This window comes from Priapulus caudatus, unplaced genomic scaffold (genome assembly GCF_000485595.1).
Source record: "Priapulus caudatus unplaced genomic scaffold, Priapulus_caudatus-5.0.1 Scaffold982, whole genome shotgun sequence".
NCBI classification, from domain to species: Eukaryota; Metazoa; Priapulida; class Priapulimorpha; order Priapulimorphida; family Priapulidae; genus Priapulus; species Priapulus caudatus.
The window spans coordinates 71-21,275 of record NW_014578043.1 but is presented as its reverse complement, the minus strand read 5'-3'; the positions used below and the strand labels follow the sequence as shown (position 1 = coordinate 21,275).

At 42.4% G+C, this 21,205-nt stretch overlaps 1 protein-coding gene and 1 long non-coding RNA gene across 2 annotated transcripts; both read left to right on the top strand.

Moving 5' to 3' along the window:
• The first annotated feature begins 792 nt into the window (after positions 1-792).
• Positions 793-20,978, top strand: LOC106814808. The gene is made up of 2 exons (XR_001394665.1): positions 793-838; positions 20,760-20,978. It is a non-coding gene; the product is annotated as an uncharacterized LOC106814808 (long non-coding RNA).
• Positions 13,300-18,376, top strand: LOC106814807 (THAP domain-containing protein 1-like). Its single transcript, XM_014819161.1, has 3 exons — positions 13,300-13,543; positions 16,292-16,487; positions 17,231-18,376. The coding sequence occupies exons 1-3, from the start codon at positions 13,476-13,478 to the stop codon at positions 17,693-17,695; spliced, it is 729 nt and encodes a 242-aa protein (XP_014674647.1). The 5' UTR covers positions 13,300-13,475; the 3' UTR covers positions 17,696-18,376.
• Positions 20,979-21,205: the final 227 nt, after the last annotated feature.

Here is a 21,205-nt window from a genome sequence, read left to right as displayed (position 1 = left end):
ACGTTGCCTGCTGACGCTGTCACGCGTTTGTCTGTCGTGCGCGCGTCGCTAAATTCACTCGCGTGTCTGAAATGGCTTTGCGATATGCAGCCAAATCACGAATCATTGATACCCATGAACCACAAACCACGAATCAGCGAAACCACTCGCGAATCTTGATGAGCGTCAGCCCCGTACATTATTATATAGATAGATAGATACGCAGCAGGAAAGCGTTTGTATAGATATAGAAGATTTTTCATATATTAGTTTGCTGTGCGTGTGCGTAAATGTGTGCGCGCATGTACCTGCCGATGCGTTGCCTCTAACATAACTGCTTCTGATGATTCCCCAAGGAAAGCGTTTTTGTTATTTAATACAATCACTGTTCTCACTATTTCTCGCGATAACAGACGTGATTCCTAGTTTACTCCGTACTTTCAAGGAAACGTTCTTCTGCCTCGCACCTGTTAGCCACGTAACGAGTTTGTAGACATGATGCGCGTTGTGTTAAAAGTATATGGTATATATATTAAATCAAGAAACCAGCGTCTTTCTGATATATATATATATATATATAAGCAGGTTATAAACATAAGTACTGTTTTACACAGTCAACAGCTGAGCTTGCATGTGTTTGGGTGCCACAATAGTTTACGCGTACACATGTACGTTCCTAAGTATGCAACATATTCGTGAAAGGACGTAAATATGTGATTGACTTTGTGTTTTGAAATTTCGGACACGTCATGCAACTGAAATGGGTTTCATAGTTATTTCACGGCGTGTTATTATTTCATTATATGTTATTTGATAATTAATATATATATATATATATATATATATATATATATATATCGTGCGTATCACGTGCGCTGCAAAAAAGGGTCAAGGCGGAAAGACATGTTTAGCGTCGCGTGAAAAGCACTCAATGTCTCCCTACTCGGCGACATCTGCTGTGAAGACCATTACATTCACGTGGTTTCATGCGATCCTAGCGGTAGCGGCGCAGCAAGATGTCATAGTGACGAATACAGTAATGTACTCGGCAATAAAAATTGAAAGTCAAATGGAGAAAGGAACAAGCCAGATACGGCTACAGCGATATGGTCGCGCCGTCCATCAATAACGCTGCAGCTGTAGCGCGAGGTAGCAATTCCACTGAAATGCATAAACCCAGTAGTGAGCAGTACTCCCAGTAGCAACACGTGAAGACATGCTACAGGCCTGTGTGCGACACCACAGCAGGCCAGATTCACAATCGTGTGATTGGCTGCTGTTTGCAGTCAGTAACTTCTCGCTAGAATGATAAAAACCGAAGCCATCTATAGTCCAGCAGTGAACAATGACACCAACATAATGGATATCAGGATTACATCCATCAGGATACAACTGCTCTAACACGTACATTGCTATGAGGAAGTTACACGTGTGAAATTGGCCCGTCTACGTCCCCATCTATCACATGTAGCGTTATACCGTGATTCGAGGATGAATTTTTTTCAATCATTGCTGATTTCTCAAAATTAACGTATAACAAAATTATAGCTTTGCTCACACAATATACCGTGACGCCATATGTATTCGACGAAGATTCATATACGAAGACTATATTAGACGAAGCGCCGAATAAATTTTCACGGAACTAATATTACCGTAAACTTGTTATGTATCTCTCGCACATCTTGATTCGTGATTTCTGGGTTTCTGTGTTCATCAAGCTGTCATCGTCAGCAATGCATCAACACTGTTGTAGCATAGAACGGACCTGAGCGATATACCAGCTGACGAAATCTGAGCTGTGTATACATACCAATAACTGCACCTACAATAGTTGAGTAAACTCGTATCATATCGTTATACTTATCTATGCGTTCGATTATATGCATTGTTTATTGATTAAGTAGAAGTGTTAAGGGTGAACACTCCAAATTCACATGCTCTCGCAAGTTAAAAGGCTAATTAATCCCATAGACCTAAAAACAGCAATCACAGATATTATTGATAATCCCGATGACTAAATTGTTGAGAATCGTGTTTGACGTAAATTATAATAGACGGTATATTATAGTGTGCTAGTATTATTTGTTTAATTTATCGATGTATTTTTCATAATTGCCAGAATGTAATGTAATGATCAATGCGTGTTTCAAAGGTTTGGTAACATATTGCATCCAGTATATGAAGGTTGAAACCAGACGTGGTTTTTGGTTTCCGATTCAAGAAATAGTTGATAGGATTCGTGATACCATGCCTATATGTGATATTCTAAGAGATATCTTCGATGATTTACAGGTACCGACAGAAATTCACGCTGGATTAAAGAACCATTCGCACGCATTCGAGCGTTGCCGCAAAATCATACACAAATTCACCGCAATGCAAAAAAATGTTGTATTTATTCATTAGTATTTGTATCATATAAAATCAGCTAGTTGGTAGAAAATTCGCATGTAGTAGATATACATATTCCGCCTCTGCTTCGCATGCACCAATGACCAGCTAAAAATGTCTCGTTCTTTCAGGCCAATAATAACATAAATATCTCATTAATAACCAAAACACTAGAATATTTATATTGGTTAACATTGTTATATCTCTATACTTGTTCAAATAATATAAAATTCCACGCGAAATATTATTAAATAAAATGAAACATTTCACAAACTGGCGATCTGTGACGAATGGGGGGGGGGTTATAGTTTACGTACGCAATTGCCGCGTTGGATTTAATGATTGTCTTGCCAAATAATTCATCAAGTTACCTTATTTATACTCCCAAATGTATCAGACAGGTAAGAATTTGTAATTTTCTAGCTTACAGTAATTGGATGGCGACTGCGTATATTTAGAGTAACCAGGTGGCTAAAAATTCCATAAGTCATCGTCGAGGGGTGGCGGGGGACGAGTGTAGGGAAGACAGGTATCCCGTAGTTATGCTATCATCGTAGCTAGAGTATAGGCACGTAAGAAATGTCGGATATGATGCACATGTCTGCTTAATGTCAGCAGTCATCGTTAATCATAAGCAATGCGCCACAGTGCACACTAGCGTTGACGCTAATGTATACGTGCAGTTAGGTAGTGATGCTTGCCGCCACAAATGCGCTTGATTGTTAAATACTTTGTAAACGCCAATTTATGACGCCGCCGTTATATTTCGCTTTTTGAGTACAGCAGCTATGGAAACGAGCACGCGCCGTTGTAATGGGCCGAATGTGGCGCATGGAAAATATTTAAACGGATTCACGGTGATGGTGACATTGTGCACGTACTATATAGCGCATACACTAAGCACTGCGGAATGCGAGCACGCGTATATAACGTGTCAGCATGTCACGACACGGAGCTTACTGACTGCACGTGGCATGGCCTTGGATAGTGCGACAATCGTTGTTCTCTGTAATTACCAGCGCTATCGAACTGCTCGGCGTAATTTACACGAGAGCAAGTTTTACAATGCTTTTCACACCTAATTCCATGGCATTATTACGCGCCGTTTGTGCGCCGTTTATGGCCGCCATCGCGAAACGTGCCAAAGTGTTAATCACAGAAGTCGTTAGGTCCTAAATGACAGGGAGTGGACGATGGCCGCGGCACTGGGACCTCCCCGACGCTGCTATTAACGGTAATCACTTGCTTGTCGATGCGAGGATGACCGCGCTGACGCGCACACGCATACGACAGTTTCATTAGATCGACAGATGGTCGACACGCATGCGCACGCGCCGCACGCGGGTCCGTTAGCGGATCCACGCGTCGTTAGATTGCTGTTAGATTACAGCCTGCTGTCATCTTACAGTTAATTCGAAATGCGGTCTTTGTTTAATATATAGGTTTATATATTCGCATGACAGAGCGCTTCCTCTGCCTACCGCCTGAACGCATCTCGGAACGACATCTGCGTTGTAGTCGTGACACGCTGTCGAACTATTTGGCACATTATTTTTTTATTAAACACTATTTAAAACATAAAATATTCTGGAATTAAATAGAGATTCTCACATTGCTAACGAATGTACGTAGTGTCCCTTTCTATACACGTGTGGTTTCACCATATCGTATATTCTCTCACATTTTCCATTCATTATATTTATGTTTAAGCACGCAGTATGACTAATGCATCGTTCCATGCTAAATATGATTAAGCCATCCCAACTTCTGCCAACAGCTATTAAAATTCTAATAAATTTATATATCGCGCGGCGGTCGATTTTTAACGACATTTTCTTTGCGTAAACACATTCACGACAAACTTAACGATTACATTCCACTAATTAACGCGTTTCATTACCGCGCCTTTAAATTACTGCACTGTGTTAGGTCTGCAGGTGTTTTCCTCTATATATATAAAGTTGTTCAGCCGAATTTGTGTGTTCGCGCATAACTGGAGAACTCCGCAGCCTAGAAAAAACTAAATATATTTTTAGAATCAGCTCGTCTGGGAGGTGGGAGAAACAAAATTTCAAAAAAGTTAAAAAGTTACAAATTTATAAAAATTCTATTCATTAATAGAGGGCGTACAGATTAACATTATACATCACGTACGTGTGAATCCATGCTGGTGTATAACCATAACGGGCCAGTAGCCGATTGGATAAAGCATCGGACTCCTAAACCATTGATTCTGGGTTCGAATCCCACCTCGGGAAATGATTTGTTTTATTAATTTTGGACTGTTTAGTATGTACTTCTGCCGTATTCACCGTTAATTTCAAAATTATTATTTTTACCACATTTAAACGTTTAGTAAAAATCCAGAATAAACTATGGTAGATGATAATGATAGCGCAAACTGACGGGAACATTTCACAGAAGCCTATGTATGTTACATATCAAATATTATTATATTTTCTATATAATTTCATAAATTCATTTTTTTACTTTTTTATTTTAATGACTTTTATCTTTGGATTTCTTATGATTCTTTACTGTTGGGATAGGATGGTATGGGATGGCATGCGATGGGATGGGATGGGATGGCATGGCATGGCATGGGATAGGATGGGATGGGATGGGATGGGATGGGATGCGGTGCGATGGGATGGGATGGCATTGCATGGCCTGGGATGCGATGAGATGGCATGCGATGGGATGGGATGGGATATGGGATGGGATGGGATGCGGTGCGATGGGATGGGATGGCATGAAATGCGATGGATGGATGGATGCATAGATAGATAGGTAGTTAGATTTTTTTGGGTATTTTCCTTTCAACCAAGCGGTCACCAACTGAGTAACGCCACTGATTTCCCCGGGCAACGCCGGGTATCCCGCTAGTTCGATTATATAATATCATGGAAAATACATGAGTCTTCTGTCTCACAGTCACACAATCGCACACACTGTCTCACACACTGTCTCACACACTGTCTCACACACTGTCTCACACACTGTCTCACACAATGTCTCACACACTGTCTCACACACTGTCTCACACAATGTCTCACACAATCGCACACAATGTCTCACACAATCGCACACAATGTCGGTCACACGTAGTACCGTTGATCTTACGCATGCATACTCCTCAATTCCAACTACTTTCGTTTTTCATTAAACTGTTGCGCCACATTTATTCACTTCATATATGCATGCTTATGAATAACCCCCATTCACTATTTGTCGCCATACTATAGGATATACACACAAACACACGCGCGCATGCACACATAAACGCACACACACACACACCACACACACACACACACACACACACACACACACACACACGCCACACACACACACACACACACACACACACACACACACACACACACACACGCACACATATATTACTATTATATATATATATATATTATATATATTATATATATATATATTATATATATAATATATATATATATATATGCCCTGTGATTACGCACTACAACACCGAAAACACAAAACGCGTAGTTATAAACATTCTAAAAACGAATAAAAAGCAGCTGAATGACGCATGCGCAATTCAAGATAGCAATCACTACTCTAGCATGCACTCGCTATAATGGAATCCTTTATAAAATTTGCACACGTATGTAACTCGTTATAGGCGCTCTACAACCACCTACGCCCAACGTACATAATATCAGGAGCGTATAATGACAATTGTCATTGTACGCTCCTGATAATATCGGATGTGTGGTCCCCTTTGTGGTATCCCCCGTAGCTATACTGTCTGCTCACGGCACGACAATGGCGAGCTATCAATGCGGTCATCGGTGAAGCCATGAACGGGAGTCTAAAAGTGACGGTGCGTTTCAGCACATCGCATGACACCGGTGAATATCAATCCAGCAGACAGCAATAATCGCTAAGCCCTATTTATAACAGTGAGCGCAGTGCCAGTGATTTCCGGAGACGAAACTCGGTGAGGTGATGAGGCCAGGTTGCTTTCTCGTGTTGCTGTGCGTGTGGCTGTGTAGCAGCGGACCATGGTGCCAAGCCAACGCTGCTGCTGCAGCGGACGCAGCTACGACAGCCAGAACAGACGAAGAGTCGGTGATCCGCGCCGACGTCGTTGCTATGGCTGAGCGGGCGGCAGACGCGTCGCCACGGAGCGGAAACGGCGAGTCGTCGACGCAGGCCCGTAAGCAAAGTAAGATGTATAACTGCGTGTATACTATCTAGTAGCCACGCGTTACCTTCTCACTTCTCACTACGTGGCGTCGCCCTACGACGTGAAACAGTCGCAGAGTCTGGTCGCGCTAACCATCTATATATATAACTGTGTGGTCGTGAGGCGGCGGGGTGTGAGAAATGTGCGTACAGAGAGAGAGACTTGGTTACAGTCAAGCAAGTTTGCGTAGCAAGTATGTGCATGTAGTAATGTGTAATATTAGAGCAGGGAAGAGTAGATAATGTAGGAAGATATATGAAGGGCACGGGGATGAACAATAGGTGTGTAGTAGTGTGTAGCAAGTAGTAAAGCAAGGTATAGTAGGCAAGCATTTATTAGTTTGTAGGTGAAATAGGGAGGTTTGGTAGGTGAGTATGTATTAGTGTGTTTGTCAAATAGCGAGGTGTAGTATGTATGTATGTAGTAATGTAGTGTTGAAATAAGCGTGTGTAGTGGATAAGAACGTAGTAATGTGTTAGTGAAATAGGGTGTCCAACGGTATGTAGTGGTGAAGAGAAAAGCATAATAAGTCAGTATGAAATAGCAAAGCAGGACTATGTAGTAGGTACGCATATTATAGGGTAGTGACAATGCAGGAAGGTCTCGTAAACAATTTACGCATAATACGCTAATGTTTGTCGCGTTACTCGTAGTCATGGAAACCGAACAGACAGGGTTCCGCCCAGTTTAGAAGTATCGATCGCGCGTAGGTTTCTCTACAAACGGTCGCAACAGGTTTGAACACGATTTGTCGTAGCATTATGCAGTTTGATTGAAATTCGTGGATTTCACGAACGCTAATCAAACGCATATTATCTTATAACTCTGAGACACGAAATCTAGTCGTCATTGTCATCTTCAGAAAATAACGATTGTAAAAGTAGAAATTGTCAAAGTTGACGATTTAAAGTTTTGTATTTGACGTTTTTACGTAGCTGATACTTCAACATAATAAGTCCTCAGTTGTGTCGAAAGTTTCAGTTTGCAGTGTGACGTCATTTATAGCATCGTGGTCGCCATCGCAACTGTGTATCTTGATGAATGACGCAAGACCGACAGCTGATCTGCGGCCGCTCTATGTGCCTGCTCTAGATCTGCATGGATAGGGTTTCGTATGTCGGCTGTGACGCATGCAGACGCGCGGTGGACAGCAGACCTCAGCAACAGAGATTCAGGGAGCAAGCGTCAGCCGTCATTGATGTCGTCAGATTGGCCGAGTGCCGCCATGTCATTCCAATATATGACACACCTCTAGGTAAAATATCATATCATGTCTATGAGCGAAGTATGTCGTCTGTCTGTTTGGCGATCCGTCTCTCTTTTCATCCGTCCGTCTACCCACCTGTCTGTCTGTCTATATATCTATATGTGTATCTGTCTACCTGTCAGTCTGTGTGTGTGTCTGTCTGTTTGTCTGTCTGTCTGTCTGTCTGTCTGTCTGTCTGTCTGTCTGTCTGTCTGTCTGTCTGTCTGTCCTGTCTAGTCTGTCTGTCTGTCTGTTCTTCTGATCTGTCTGTTGTGATGTGCTGTTGTCTGTTTGTCTGTCTGTCTTCTGTCTGTCTGTCTGTCTGTATGTCTGTCTGAATGAATGAATGATTGTCTGTATATATGCGAACACTGCTTATTGACGGCAGTCCGGTTACGTTGGCAATTGTCCACCTGCCTGGTGCGCGCGGTGACGGACCGCCCGCCGTAGCTAACGATACACATAACGGGAATAACAGACGCGAAATCTACACAGTCTTGAGTTAAGTTCTGGCCAGTAGACACGCCTCTGCTGTCATACTAGCATGTAGTGACACCTAGAGCTTCCACATACTAAAGCAGGTATCGACCACAAGTTAGTGTCCTGTTGATGCACGATGATGGTTGGATAGTAGTGATTATGTACGTGAACTGCAACACTAGAAATACTACAACAAGCAAACACTAAGGGATTTGATACTAATTAGTTTAATATAATATGTTATATAATTTAAAAAATCGATTGTGCCGGAATGTCCCTTTGTTTTCGATGCGCATTTTATTGCTGTTGTCTTTATTGTTAACATTAGTATTGTTCTTAGTGTCACTAATAGCATGATTATGATTTTCTACACTAATCTTACCATTATGCCTTGATGTTAGGTGGAGGCTGGGGTTTACCACGGGTACGAGCACGACTGGATTATCATCAGTCACTCGGCAAAAATGCTTCGGGAAATGAGGCGAAATACCGCCAGTATATCGAACCAAATGGCATTTATTCGGAAGGCTTGTTCGCAACCTTATAATGTAACGGTAGGTTGGGAATACGGCCGTCTCACCACAAGGCATTATTTCTGCATCACGTTATAGATAACTCCATTATATCTTGCGTATACCGGAGGCATGCCAGAAGAGGTATTTGTACTCGGCAATCAGGTGTCACCTGGTTGAGAACAAGGGATTGTGAATGCGGGGAAATGGAACACTGACCATTTTTTTCATTTTTTTCTTCATGAAAGAGCATCTTCAACACGATGACGACGGAACGAGAACTACTAACGCAAGCCAGTGCGCTGGCAGACATATGGAACGTCCTGTGCGCTTTATGCGGCAGTGGAACCATCGCACGAGATAATGTCATTACGTCTGTCGCACATGACACGGGAGGGCTATCACAATGCGAGCAGGTACACGTTACTGATAGAGATGTGTGCAACATAGTGTGTGCAGTGCAGTGCAGCATGTGTGCAGCATAGCAACTTATAGCATAGAAGATATAGTGTAGCAACTTATAATGCATGGCTTTTCACAAACCCGGGTATATTAAGGAGAACAGTTAGGAGATCAGAGAATGCGTGGTGGTGTTGTCTCATTTTATCTTATATCCGTTCTGCAAGATGTCTCTGTCTGGTGCGAGTCAATCGTGGTTGAAGGTAATGCGTTTAAGTCTATCGAATAATTTTAATAGGTAATATGGCTTTATGAATAGCCACAGTGACCAATTAATTGTTCTCGCCATCGTGATACGATTAAAATGAGTTTTAAGTAGTTTATCTTAAGGATCTGTCAAACAGGTTCTAATATATTTTTTAGGATATCATCAAGGCCGTACGCAGGAAATTTTCTGTAGGGGGGCAAAGGTACTTCCCATGCCCCCTGTGCTCTAACGTTTCGCAATTTCACATTTCTTTATTTAAAGTGTAATATTTCTTTGATGATTTAAGATAACCTTTTGTCACATTTCTATTTTATTTCTAAAAGTGTACAGTATTTTTCCCATTAAAAGGCATACTCTGAAAATCTCTAGGGGGGCAACTGCCCCTGCTGCCCCCCTGCTGCGTACGGCCCTGGATATCATGTGTCGGCTGCTCTCTATAGCTGCGATCGGGGACCAGCCGTTTACGATATACTAGGCACTGGCGTTTCTACGACTCAGTTGAAACTTGGACAATGGTCAGCGAGTGATGGTCTGATACTCCACAGTAAATTGTTCCACAGGACGCATGGTGGCTTCAACGGCCGGTTGTTCAAAGTAGGAATGCTTCGCGAACAGGTGACGCATGCATCTACAAATAAGGGATATTAAGACTACAAAGAGTAAAGTTGGGGATGGTGCTGTTTGCCAAGAATTCGTTATCTCTAGATCATTGCGTAACATAGAGATCATAAGCCAACACAATGAAGTCCCGTGATTCGCGTATCTAGTACGCTCGCCACCAATCGCAAAGTGAAATGCAAAGATTAAACATGCAATAAAGGTCTCACGTCATATTATAATTGCGAGAAAATAATATATCTACGTTTAGGTAAGACTATGGACACCGTGAGACCACAAGATCGTGTACAATCAGTTCGGGTGTACACAATGTTCGCGGTGCGCGTCTGGTGAGCGGGATTCTGTGTCACGTGACTCGTCTCAGCTCGCGGGATATGTAATGGATATGAGTTTGATTGAATTTGATGAGCAGTTATGTTGCAATGCCCTTTACAGTGTTACCCGTCCGTAACCCTAACAGCATCCTTAATAAACTGTTTATTATTTATATTATTATCATTTATATTGTTATAATTATTATTATTATTATCACTATTGTTAATATAGATGTATAGCTTATTGTATGTATTATTGTATTCATTTTTTAGTATTGGTAACGATACCATATCACTTTCTAGACGACTATAGACTTTACCTTGAATACATCGTCGAGCAGCGTGCCTGCAACGATGCCCGGCTTCACGTGCGCATGCGTGGCGAGTTACCGCAGCGACTTGACCGGCTGCTCGTGCGGATCAACGATTGTCAACACGCTGACGAGACTTCCGGTGTACGTCGCCGTTATTATGACAACGAACACCGACCAGGCGCCGAGAATGGCGGGTCCCGACGTCGCGCCGGGCACCTTCGTTATGGCTGTCGTGAAATAATGAGGGGAAATAGGTTTGGGCATTTCTAGTAGCTCTCTATTCTCCCCGACAAAGCTCCATATTACTAGTATTTCCACCTGCAACTCCCGTTACTGATGGTGCCAATAATACGGGGGCCGCTTTCGCAGAAACATCCTTAACGTAGGAAAAATACATAGAGCTATTATAAAAATAATTAAGCAATTATAATAGAGTAATAAGCACGGCCAAAGTTATAGTTTTTCTTACAACGTATCAGAACAAAATGTCAATAGTAGGGCAAATCACAAGAATTTTAATAATTTTGATAATTCTCCCCTGCAGAACATAATCATTTGCGTCTTTAAATCACACAAAGGACGAGAAGACACTGTTGGCACGTACACATACAAAAATAATAGCCCCCGATGTATATTTATGTGAGTATATGGCATTATGTGCAGGTTTCCTATTAGCTTATACCCTCCTTAGTATATACCTTGCTGAAATATGGTTCCGCAAATGAACCAGAGCGAATCACGCAGCGTGATGAATCCCGTCAGATGTCGCTCGCGTCGACGCTCGGTTAGATATCGGGAATAGTAGGCGTCGTTGTACCTAGGGTCCCTAGTTGGGAGTGTCTATATTCAGGCCGGTACGGGAGATTACGGTACTCATATATTTGCTAATATATTGACTAATCGCGCGTCAATAAACTCAATATTCACAGAGAGTATAGCTAAGACATGTGTCTATAGGTATCTAGAATATATTATGCAAATGATCTCCCGTACCGGCTTGAATTCATATTACTCTCTGTGAATATTGGATGTTTATTGACGCACGATTAGTCAATATAGCAAACTATATGCGCGCGGAAGTGAATTACAGATGATTAATCTTAAAATTTCTAGATACCTATAGACACATGTCTTAGCCTATACTCTGACGCACGATTAGTCAATATATTAGCAAATATATGCGTACCGTAATCTCCCGTACCGGCCTGAATATAGACACTCCCGAGACGTCAACTTCAGCGTTCCGCTGCTTACGAAATATTACACAGTCGTCGCCAAACGTCCGGAAACGACGACGAACCGATTCGCTTTCCTCACACCCGTGGCAGTCGGCGTCGGCGCCGTGATGGCAGCAATGGCCGTTGGGGTTGCTGCATTCGTATTCGTCATCACGCGGTACAACTAGGGTGGGAGTGTCTATATTCAGGCCGGTACGGGAGATTACGGTACGCATATATTTGCTAATATATTGACTAATCGTTATATATATTGACTAACGCTGAAGTTGACGTCTCGACTGCTCGCGAGATCGAATATGTCGCTCAATTCGCTGAACTCAACCTCCGATCGCCGCACCAGATCTCGCAGTGCGGCCAGGCTGTCGATTTCATATCCGTATTCTGGATCGTTGGCCATTTTGATGACGTAACTTTTATAATTAAATAAATAGTCATCATTATCTTTATCTCTACGTTTGACCTGGCGCGCGTGAAACACTGGATAACAATTTTGAAGACATTTCAATTACAATGAGTGAACTACGTTAAATTAATTAGTAGCTACGATACCATCAGGCAATAAAAAAAATCAAGTTGCAGCTATTTACTTTTATCGGCTGTTAATTTTAGTTTGTTACTATTTAAAATGATAAGAGACTTGCGATGTTGTTGAGCGACCTAAAATAAACAGAACAGCAAGCACGATACAAGTCAGATCGATATCTATCTATATATGTATATATATATATATATATATATATATTCCTACAGCGTGTTATATGATTGCTTTTTTTCGCTTTTTTGCTTATTTTTGATTTGTTTGCAATGTTCCTCAATCTCGCCTTGAGTTTCGCATCATCAACCCTTTCTAAATCTCGGACAGCTCCTCCCTCGTCCTTACTGATCATGTGAATCCGCGGCTTCGGACCACTGATCTCTATAGGTGTCGTACAACAGTAAGCTTCCGCAATTGTTGCACTATTTCGTCTCTAGAAAATGCCTTTTTTGGCTTTTTTTCCGCCGAAATTCGGCACTAGTGTGCAATAATTTGCATTATGCACGCAAGTTAGATGCCTCGTGGACGTGTTGGTCTTGTTGTGTATTCGTGACATTCCGTCAGGTGGCGTAGTCACAGCGACCGGTTGGTCATTTTTGTGTTTGAAATGTAGTCAGACAACTTTGTAGAAATTCGCGTCATAGAGCTGGCAAAAGCTTTGAGTATGAATCTGTAGTTATTTAACATGAATAAAGTGTATGTTGTGTAAGTGAAGTAACAGTGTGAGTATTTTTAATTAATATCTGTTCGATGCTTATTCAGGCCTGCTGCCTATGGACGCCATCTACTGTTGTTCACCGCCTATAATAAAATCTGGATATTCATTGGCTACGTGTCAGAGACGCTACACGTGCGCCATCTTTCCACTCGCAAAACCGCATCCGATCTAGCTGCGAGCGTCGTCTCTACCGTCTCGAGAAATACATTTCAAATTTATTTGTTAGAGAATCAGAATGCCATCCTGTGCAGCCATAAACTGCACTAACAGGCAGTTTAAGGGATGTGGAAGGACATTTCATTTGTAAGTTTGAATTAAAATTGGCAAATTTATGATAAAAACAGCATTATTATAGGACCAACTTGTTTTGTTGACCGGACGCTCGTGCCTTCCACTGCCAGCCACAGGCACTTGGACCGTTTCAATAATAAAATGATGGTTAATAAATACAACTTGTCAGTACTACTACTACTTGTACTAGCCCTACCAGTAGGCCTACCAGTACCAGCAATAGTCTTAATGTTTGATATAACTTCACTTCAACACCGTCCAATACACCGCTGCAACACATAGCCCGCACGCCATTGTGCATGCACAGATACACAGTTGGTTAGAGTAGATACACATGCAGTAGTACTCTAACCTACTGTGTATCTGTGCATGCACAATGGCGTGCGGGCTATGTGTTGCAGCGGTGTATTGGACGGTGTTGAAGTGAAGTTATATCAAACATTAAGACTATTGCTGGTACTGGTAGGCCTACTGGTAGGGCTAGTACTAGTAGTAGTAGTACTGACAAGTTGTATTTATTAACCATCATTTTATTATTGAAACGGTCCAAGTGCCTGTGCTGCCAGCGAAGGCGTAGCCTAGACTAAGAGCTCTAGCGTAGCTAAACCGACCAGGCTCTCCGAATATTACACGGCGGAGGAGCCTGACACCCTTTCATACGAAATGCCTGGTAGCTTGAAAAAAAACTCTGAATTTCGTAAATTTTTGTAAATAAAACAATGTATTACCAGAATTGACCTTACCTGTTACATGTTGCAACTATCGCTACACTTCTTAATTACTATTTACCTTGAAATACACGTTAAAATAAGAGAATTTCGAAACAGCTATACTATTTGAACATTGCAAAATGCCATTCTGAATGTTCTTATGTCTCTTCTTGTACGCGAAAATTCACGAACTTTCGCTACATGGTATGGGATATCTATGGGAAAATGGTGGCGTTTTTTGAGTTTTATGTTATCAATTTATAAACAATTACTCGCTGACACGTAAGTACATGCTCAGTGATAGCGCACATAGAATAAATCGAGGCGTGGAAATACAGAGAAGCTGTAAGAATCATAAAAAGTGAGATAATTTAACGTTAAATAGCAGCGCACGTACTGCCGAGCATATTTCTAATGCGTCGGTTTGTGACCCTCTCGCCACGTAGTGTTATTAGCGAGATGGGAACTTGTGGCTATTGCGTAGCTAGCACTAGTACTATATCTCGCGTTCATTAACTGCCGCAGGGCTATAGAACATTTTCAGCTAGATTTCGTAACTGCAACCTGTTGCCACCTGTCCCCACGAAAAATGGATCACAAAACGCAAAATGATCTGGGCTTTTTAACACTTATTTATCTACATGGACATCTCCCCTATCTTTTTGAATACTTTCCACAACTTTACACCATGTATTTATCCTTTTATTCCTAAAAGTGCCAGCTCTACTTGCAAATTCCGTTTGAAATGATGTGTGTACAAGCGTGACGTCACACGAAATGTAGCTGCATCATAGTGGATATGTAAGCAAAACACATGGCAGCTACACTGTGGCAGCTATGATGCAGCTACATTTCGGGTGACGTCACGTGTGTACACACATCATTTAAAACGGAATTTGCAAGTAGAGCTGGCACTTTTAGGAATAAATGGATAAATACATGGTGTAAAGTTGTGGAAAGTGTTCAAAAAGATAGGTGAGATTTCCATCATCTTGCAGCCAGATCATTTTGCGTTTTGCGATTCATTTTTCGTGAGGACACGTGGTAACAGGTTGCAGTTACGAAATTTAGCTGAAAATGTTCTATAGCCCTGCGGCAGTTAATGAACGCGGGCTATAGTACTAGAGCTATAGCGTAGCTTACTTAGTAGTTAGTAGTACTTAGTTGAATGTCACGTTGAACCACCTGTATACTTGTATATTTCTACAACTTACTGTCTTCTGTATACTTCTACACCTGTATTATTGAATATTGTATAATGTAACTACAGTATTTGTAGTTGAATGAATGCTATGTCTATGCATTTTAAATGTTTAATAGTTTGGAACGTTAATTAAGAAATTGACCATTTCTGATTTCATAACGATAGAGCAGTACACTGTACAGGCTACAGCCTACAGGTGTATTGTAATTTTGTTATGTTTTGTGTGGCGAACCAGCCTGTGTTCTCTGTGTCACTTGTGGACATAGCCCCTGCGCCGTGCAGGGCATGTTGTGTGTGTTAGCAAAGGCCTGTACCTTAGATCGCTAGGTACTTGTATAGCCCGACAAGGCTGTGTGACTGATTGTCTATCTTCTAACCCTAGCAAGACCGTTTCGGTGCAAATCCACTTTAAGCACCTTGTCCTTAGGTATCACGAGGTGATGCACAGATTTCTGTTTATCATCAACTGATGCACACAGACTTTCTGTATATCAAGGAATGATGCGAAAACCCTAACCCTAACCCTAACTCGAACACACTTCGTGATACCTAAGATTATACTTTATGACTTAGGGTTAGGGTTAGGGTTTTTGCATCATTCCTTGATATACGGAAAGTCTGTGCATCAGTTACACAGAAATCTGTACATCACTTCGTGATACCTAAGGTGCCTAAAGTGGATTTGCGCCATGATGGAACAGCTGGTATAACTAGTATGATTGTCGTGCGTGAGTTTCTCGGTTTCACGCATACAAAGTTAGTATTGCGGAATATGTGTGTCACACCTCAACTAAAAGCGAAATGATAAATTTAAAAAATGGAAACGTTACATTTTGTTTGTTTCAGGTTCCCTTTTGGACGCCCTGCCTTGCTCAGAACATGGCTTGTAAACGTGAAGAGAGACGAGTGGTTTCCATCGAAGAAGGCAGTGTTGTGTTCAGATCATTTTACAGGACACAGCTTTAACCACAGTGGTCAGACAACCCGGCTGGCAGAAGATGCTGTACCAATACTCTTTGACTTTCCAGACCATCTCAAGAACGTAAGAGTAAAATATCTACAAGAGGGTTTTGTTGTTGTTTTTGTTGTTAGTGTGTGTGTGTGTGTGGGGAGGTGATGTTCTAGTGTGTTAGTAATGTGTAATGTGTGTGCTTAAGCTAGCAGCACACTTCACCATTTTCGTACAGGCAATTTTTGTGGTCGGCAATTTTTGTGGCCGTTGCCGCGTCACAGCACACTTCACCACAAGTTGCCACCACAAGCAATTTTCGTGGTGAGAAATCAAACCGGTTTGATTCTCGGCAACTCGTGGTCACCACTAAATTTCCGTGGTGAGTGGTCGTTGCCGGCCCCCGCACACTTGGCCATTTTTGTGGCAACCACAAAAATTGCCTGTACAAGCAACGAAAATGGTGAAGTGTGCTGCCCGCTTTAGTAATGTACTAGTCCTTTGTTTGCTAGAGGATGAAAGCAAGAAAACGTTCTCAGTTCCTTAAATAATTTTCCATGGCAGCTCTGCTTTTTTGTATTGGATTCTGTATTGGGGTGGGGGTAATAAGATTTAACTAAATCTGCATTTTACATGTTATTATTTTATCTATTGTTTATCAACTGCATGTTTCTCTAGCTATGTATTTCACTGTGTCAAAATGCAGTCTCTCTTTTTGTATATTTCAATCACAAGTTAAATATTATCACAATTATAAATTATAGAAAGTTAAGGTGTTCAGCTGAAATCACAATATTGTACCAGGAATTTGAATTATTTGAATTTGATATTTGAAGGTTCAACGTCCAAGGAAAGCTCCACGTGAGAGGTGTAGCAAGCAGGTGGAGACAAGCAACAACTCTGACCCTGGAGAACTGAGTCCCAAGTCTTCCCGTGAGTTGGTTGAGAAAGATCATTCCTACTCGATCGAGGAGAGTCCGATAGCACTAAAAAGAAGACTTTACGCTGCAGGGGATCAGATCAATAGCCTAAAAACACAACTCAAGACTACACAGCAGAAATCTCGCCGCCTTAAAAAGAAGTTATCATCGCTCCAAGAGGTTGTGAAGTCGCTGGACGAAAAACAGCTGATCTTGACTAATGGTGCAGAAATGCTACAAAAGACGTATACTGATGTTCCATCAGCGATTATGACAAGAATTCCTTCATCCAAGAAGAACGGAACGCTTAGCCGGGATAGTTACCCCCCAGTATTGCGAGCGTTTGCAGTAACACTTCCGTTTTACAGTGCAAAAGCATAAAAGGACGTACCCAAAACCTTTGATTTTGCTCTTCCTCATCCAACAACCATCAGAAAGGGGTACAGTGGAGTCAATGGCGAACCAGGCTTCACCCAGGAGGCAAGCTGAAGGCCGATGCAGCGAAGGACACGAACAGTCAAGTCGTATGCGCCCTCATGTTGGACGAGATGGCTATCAGGAAGCATGTTGAATGGGACGGCTAAAAATCCCACGGTTACGTCGACGTCGGTGTTGGGATAGAAGATGATACCACACCAGTCGCACAGGATGCTCTAGTATTCATGGTTGTAGCCCTGAATAGCAACTGGACAAATTTCTGTTGCGTACTTTCTTATCAATGGAATGACAGGGAAGGAGCGGGCCAACCTGATTCAGCAATGCTTGATACGTCTTCATGAAGTTGGTGTTCGCTGCGTATCATTAACTTGTGATGGGCCGTCATGTCACCTGACAATGCTAGCAGAACTGGGAGCAAAGATGAACGTGGCAGACCTGAATCCATCGTTTCCTCATCAAGCAAGTTCAGACCACCGTGTCTAATTTCTTCTCGACATCTGCCATATGTTGAAGTTAATTCGCAACACTTTATTGCCTCAGTCTGTTGTTGGTTGAAGCTAGCTTATACCCCCGTCACACCGGACGGCGACCATCCGCGACCGTACGGCGACCAGAAAATGTACAAGGTCGCCGGCAAACGCGAACACAACGCGAGAAAAAGTCCCAACAAATTACAAACTTGAAAAAAAACCTCGCTCTTACCGCGTAAAACCTGTGCGATCATACCGCGTTCTCACGGCGCGCCCGCCACGACCTCTCCGCGCTTATGGCGTTTCTATTGAGATCTATGGGCTTGGCAACGGCGATCACAGGCACAGATAAAGACCGCGCAGGGACAGGAGGGGGAGAGGGGAGGGAAGACACCGGCGTAAAAGCAGAAGAATCCTCACGGCACGATAATTGGGTTCTTACCACGCGTCTCTTACGTGTACTCGATATGCACAGGCGACCCTCACGGCGTTTCAAATACAGATGTCTGCAGCGACCTAAATAAGCTGGTCAGATTTAAACGGAAAATTTCAAGAAACGTATAAGTTGGCGTTGCTGAGTAGCCGAAGAAACAAGGCATACAGAGGCCGAGGCGCGTGGCCGTGCCGAGACAGATCGGCAAGATCGGAATGAGACAGACGAGAACATATATCTCAGAGTTGAAAAAATGTTAAACAATTTCGCAGCATCTTTGGCCAAATAAGGTACTGCGCGTGTACTACGTTTGATTTGGATGATTGTTAACGACGCTGTTGCCGCCGACCTTCGCGCCCCCCACGCGAGTTCTCCATCCGCGTTCATGGTCAGATCGCCACCCACAAAATAATTGCGTTTTGTTTTGAACATGCCAAAACAAAAAAAGCGTGACTCCAGCGATATGGCCGACGGCATGGGCCGACGCACACCACGATGTCTGGCGTTCCACACGCTTAATACCAATCCAGTTTGGCGACTTGGCGCGCTAGCACCTGGCCCATTTTCCATTCGCCGTACCAGCGCATAAGTGACGCCACCCGGGGTGTGACAGGGGGTATTAGCAGCAGGATGAGATTCATGCACCACCCCATAGGTTGCAAGATTTCATGGACGTACATTGACAAACTGCAGCAAACTTCAAAAAGATGAAGGACTTAGACTACTGGCAACAAACTGAAGGAACAGCCCACACACGCCTGGCAGAAACAAACCAAATGAATCGGTGACTCGCGTGCACAATCATCTGAAGCAGCAAGTGTTGCTGATGGCCATTGAAAAATAGCAATAGAGACGCTCCACCTTCCCGTTCCATGGCTCTGAAGATACACGTTGAATTAGCAGATGCATAGACCAACATCTTGAATCATGAATTCTCAGAATCCAACTGGCTCGTAACCTTTAAGTCCTCCATTAGAGATCGAAAAATGAAGTGGGCAGTGGAGACCTTCTCCAGCACGCATACACATACATAACCACTAACACATGCAGACGGACAACCAAATGCATGTCACCGGATGGAAGACGGCCGTTCATTATTCTCACACGGTTAATTCATTCTTCACGCTTGGCATCTGGGTTTTGGGCCTGATAAAACATATTAGATATAATATATCTATATATATATTATATCGTGTCGAAATAAGAAAAAATAATGGTTGAATACGCGCCGGGACAACCCAGCATCAAATCGGGTTGTCCGGTCAACAATTTCGTGGTTGTGCCCGCAAAGAATATATCCCAGAATCTCGCTATTTTCAATCAATAACTAATATGGTCAGTATAAACACCTCAAAAACAGTGGTGTAGCCAGGATTTTTCAACAAGGGTGGGCCAAAAACAGCCAAACAACTGCGCAAAATATTAGATGACTTTAATATTTTAATTGGCTCCTCCGCCTCCCTCTCCAACGCCTATCGGCTCCTCTACCTTCTCTGGCAATCTTTTGTTGAAAAAAATAAGCCATGTGAAAAGGCTACATTTCTTTGTTCATTGTTCTCTGCTCCCAAAGATATGGTAATTTGTTCAGATAGATCTGGATTCAAGGAGGGTTCAACGAGAGAGAATCACGTGAAAACAAGCGGGGTATGGGGTCCTCCTACGACAATTCTCTTTTTAAAACTTTCGGATCAAACATGAATCCCTCACTGCTGTATGTTTGTTTGGGCAAAAGCCACGAAAATACAAATATTCATAAAATACCAAAATGTAGGGTGAAACTTGCTGGTTCTGCTGGTTCATAATCGAGTTCACCTCTCATAAACTCAGACAAACCTGACATATACCAAAGTGTTGAAATAAAAAAATGGTATGCCGTCGCTTTAACAAAATTAATTGACGGGCCATCCAGGCTATAAAGTGCCTCTTGAAACACTGAGGAAAACATAAAATAAAGTGCGTTTTTCGTCAACTTTTTTTCTTGTTGTCCACCGGACAATGTCTCGTCTCACACAACACACAAGGGTTAGCAGTTGTCGCGGCACAAATTCTGGTTGTCTCGGACAACACGGACAACGCTTATTTCGAGCACTGTATATATATACAGTATATCCCGTGTAACTGTGAGTATGGAATCTACCACTACACCCTAATAGAAAGGCAGATATGGTATGAAAGGGAACATTTTGTTGAAAGGTTTTGGGAAATAGAAGCACAATCTAGAAAGCGTATAGTTATAGCTCTATATTACAACAGACATGCTATTACGAATGTGTATATATGTCCAGTATAATGATCTGGTAAACAGTCTAGAAGTAGCAAATTTTTAAGTTGTAAATTTTTTCTTATACTGTTCCGTGTTTTCTATTTCAGTATGAATCCCATACCAACACCGCACTCCCACAAACACACACGCTTACGTACACGCACACGCACACCCATGCGCACACAAAATCGTGCAACGCGCGCTCACATTGCAGACGCACACGTACGCACACAACGTATACACCAGCCTGTGGCGTGTATCCGTAGGGCCTAAATCACGTACCGAGG

What these genes read in the sequence shown, in the direction of transcription:
- LOC106814807 (XM_014819161.1), top strand. Translation starts at nt 13,476, where the DNA reads ATGCCATCCTGTGCAGCCATAAACTGCACTAACAGGCAGTTTAAGGGA. An exon ending in TGTGGAAGGACATTTCATTT is followed by an intron (nt 13,544 to 16,291) that starts GTAAGTTTGAAT and finishes TGTTTGTTTCAG; the next exon opens with GTTCCCTTTTGGACGCCCTG. An exon ending in TTCCAGACCATCTCAAGAAC is followed by an intron (nt 16,488 to 17,230) that starts GTAAGAGTAAAA and finishes TGATATTTGAAG; the next exon opens with GTTCAACGTCCAAGGAAAGC.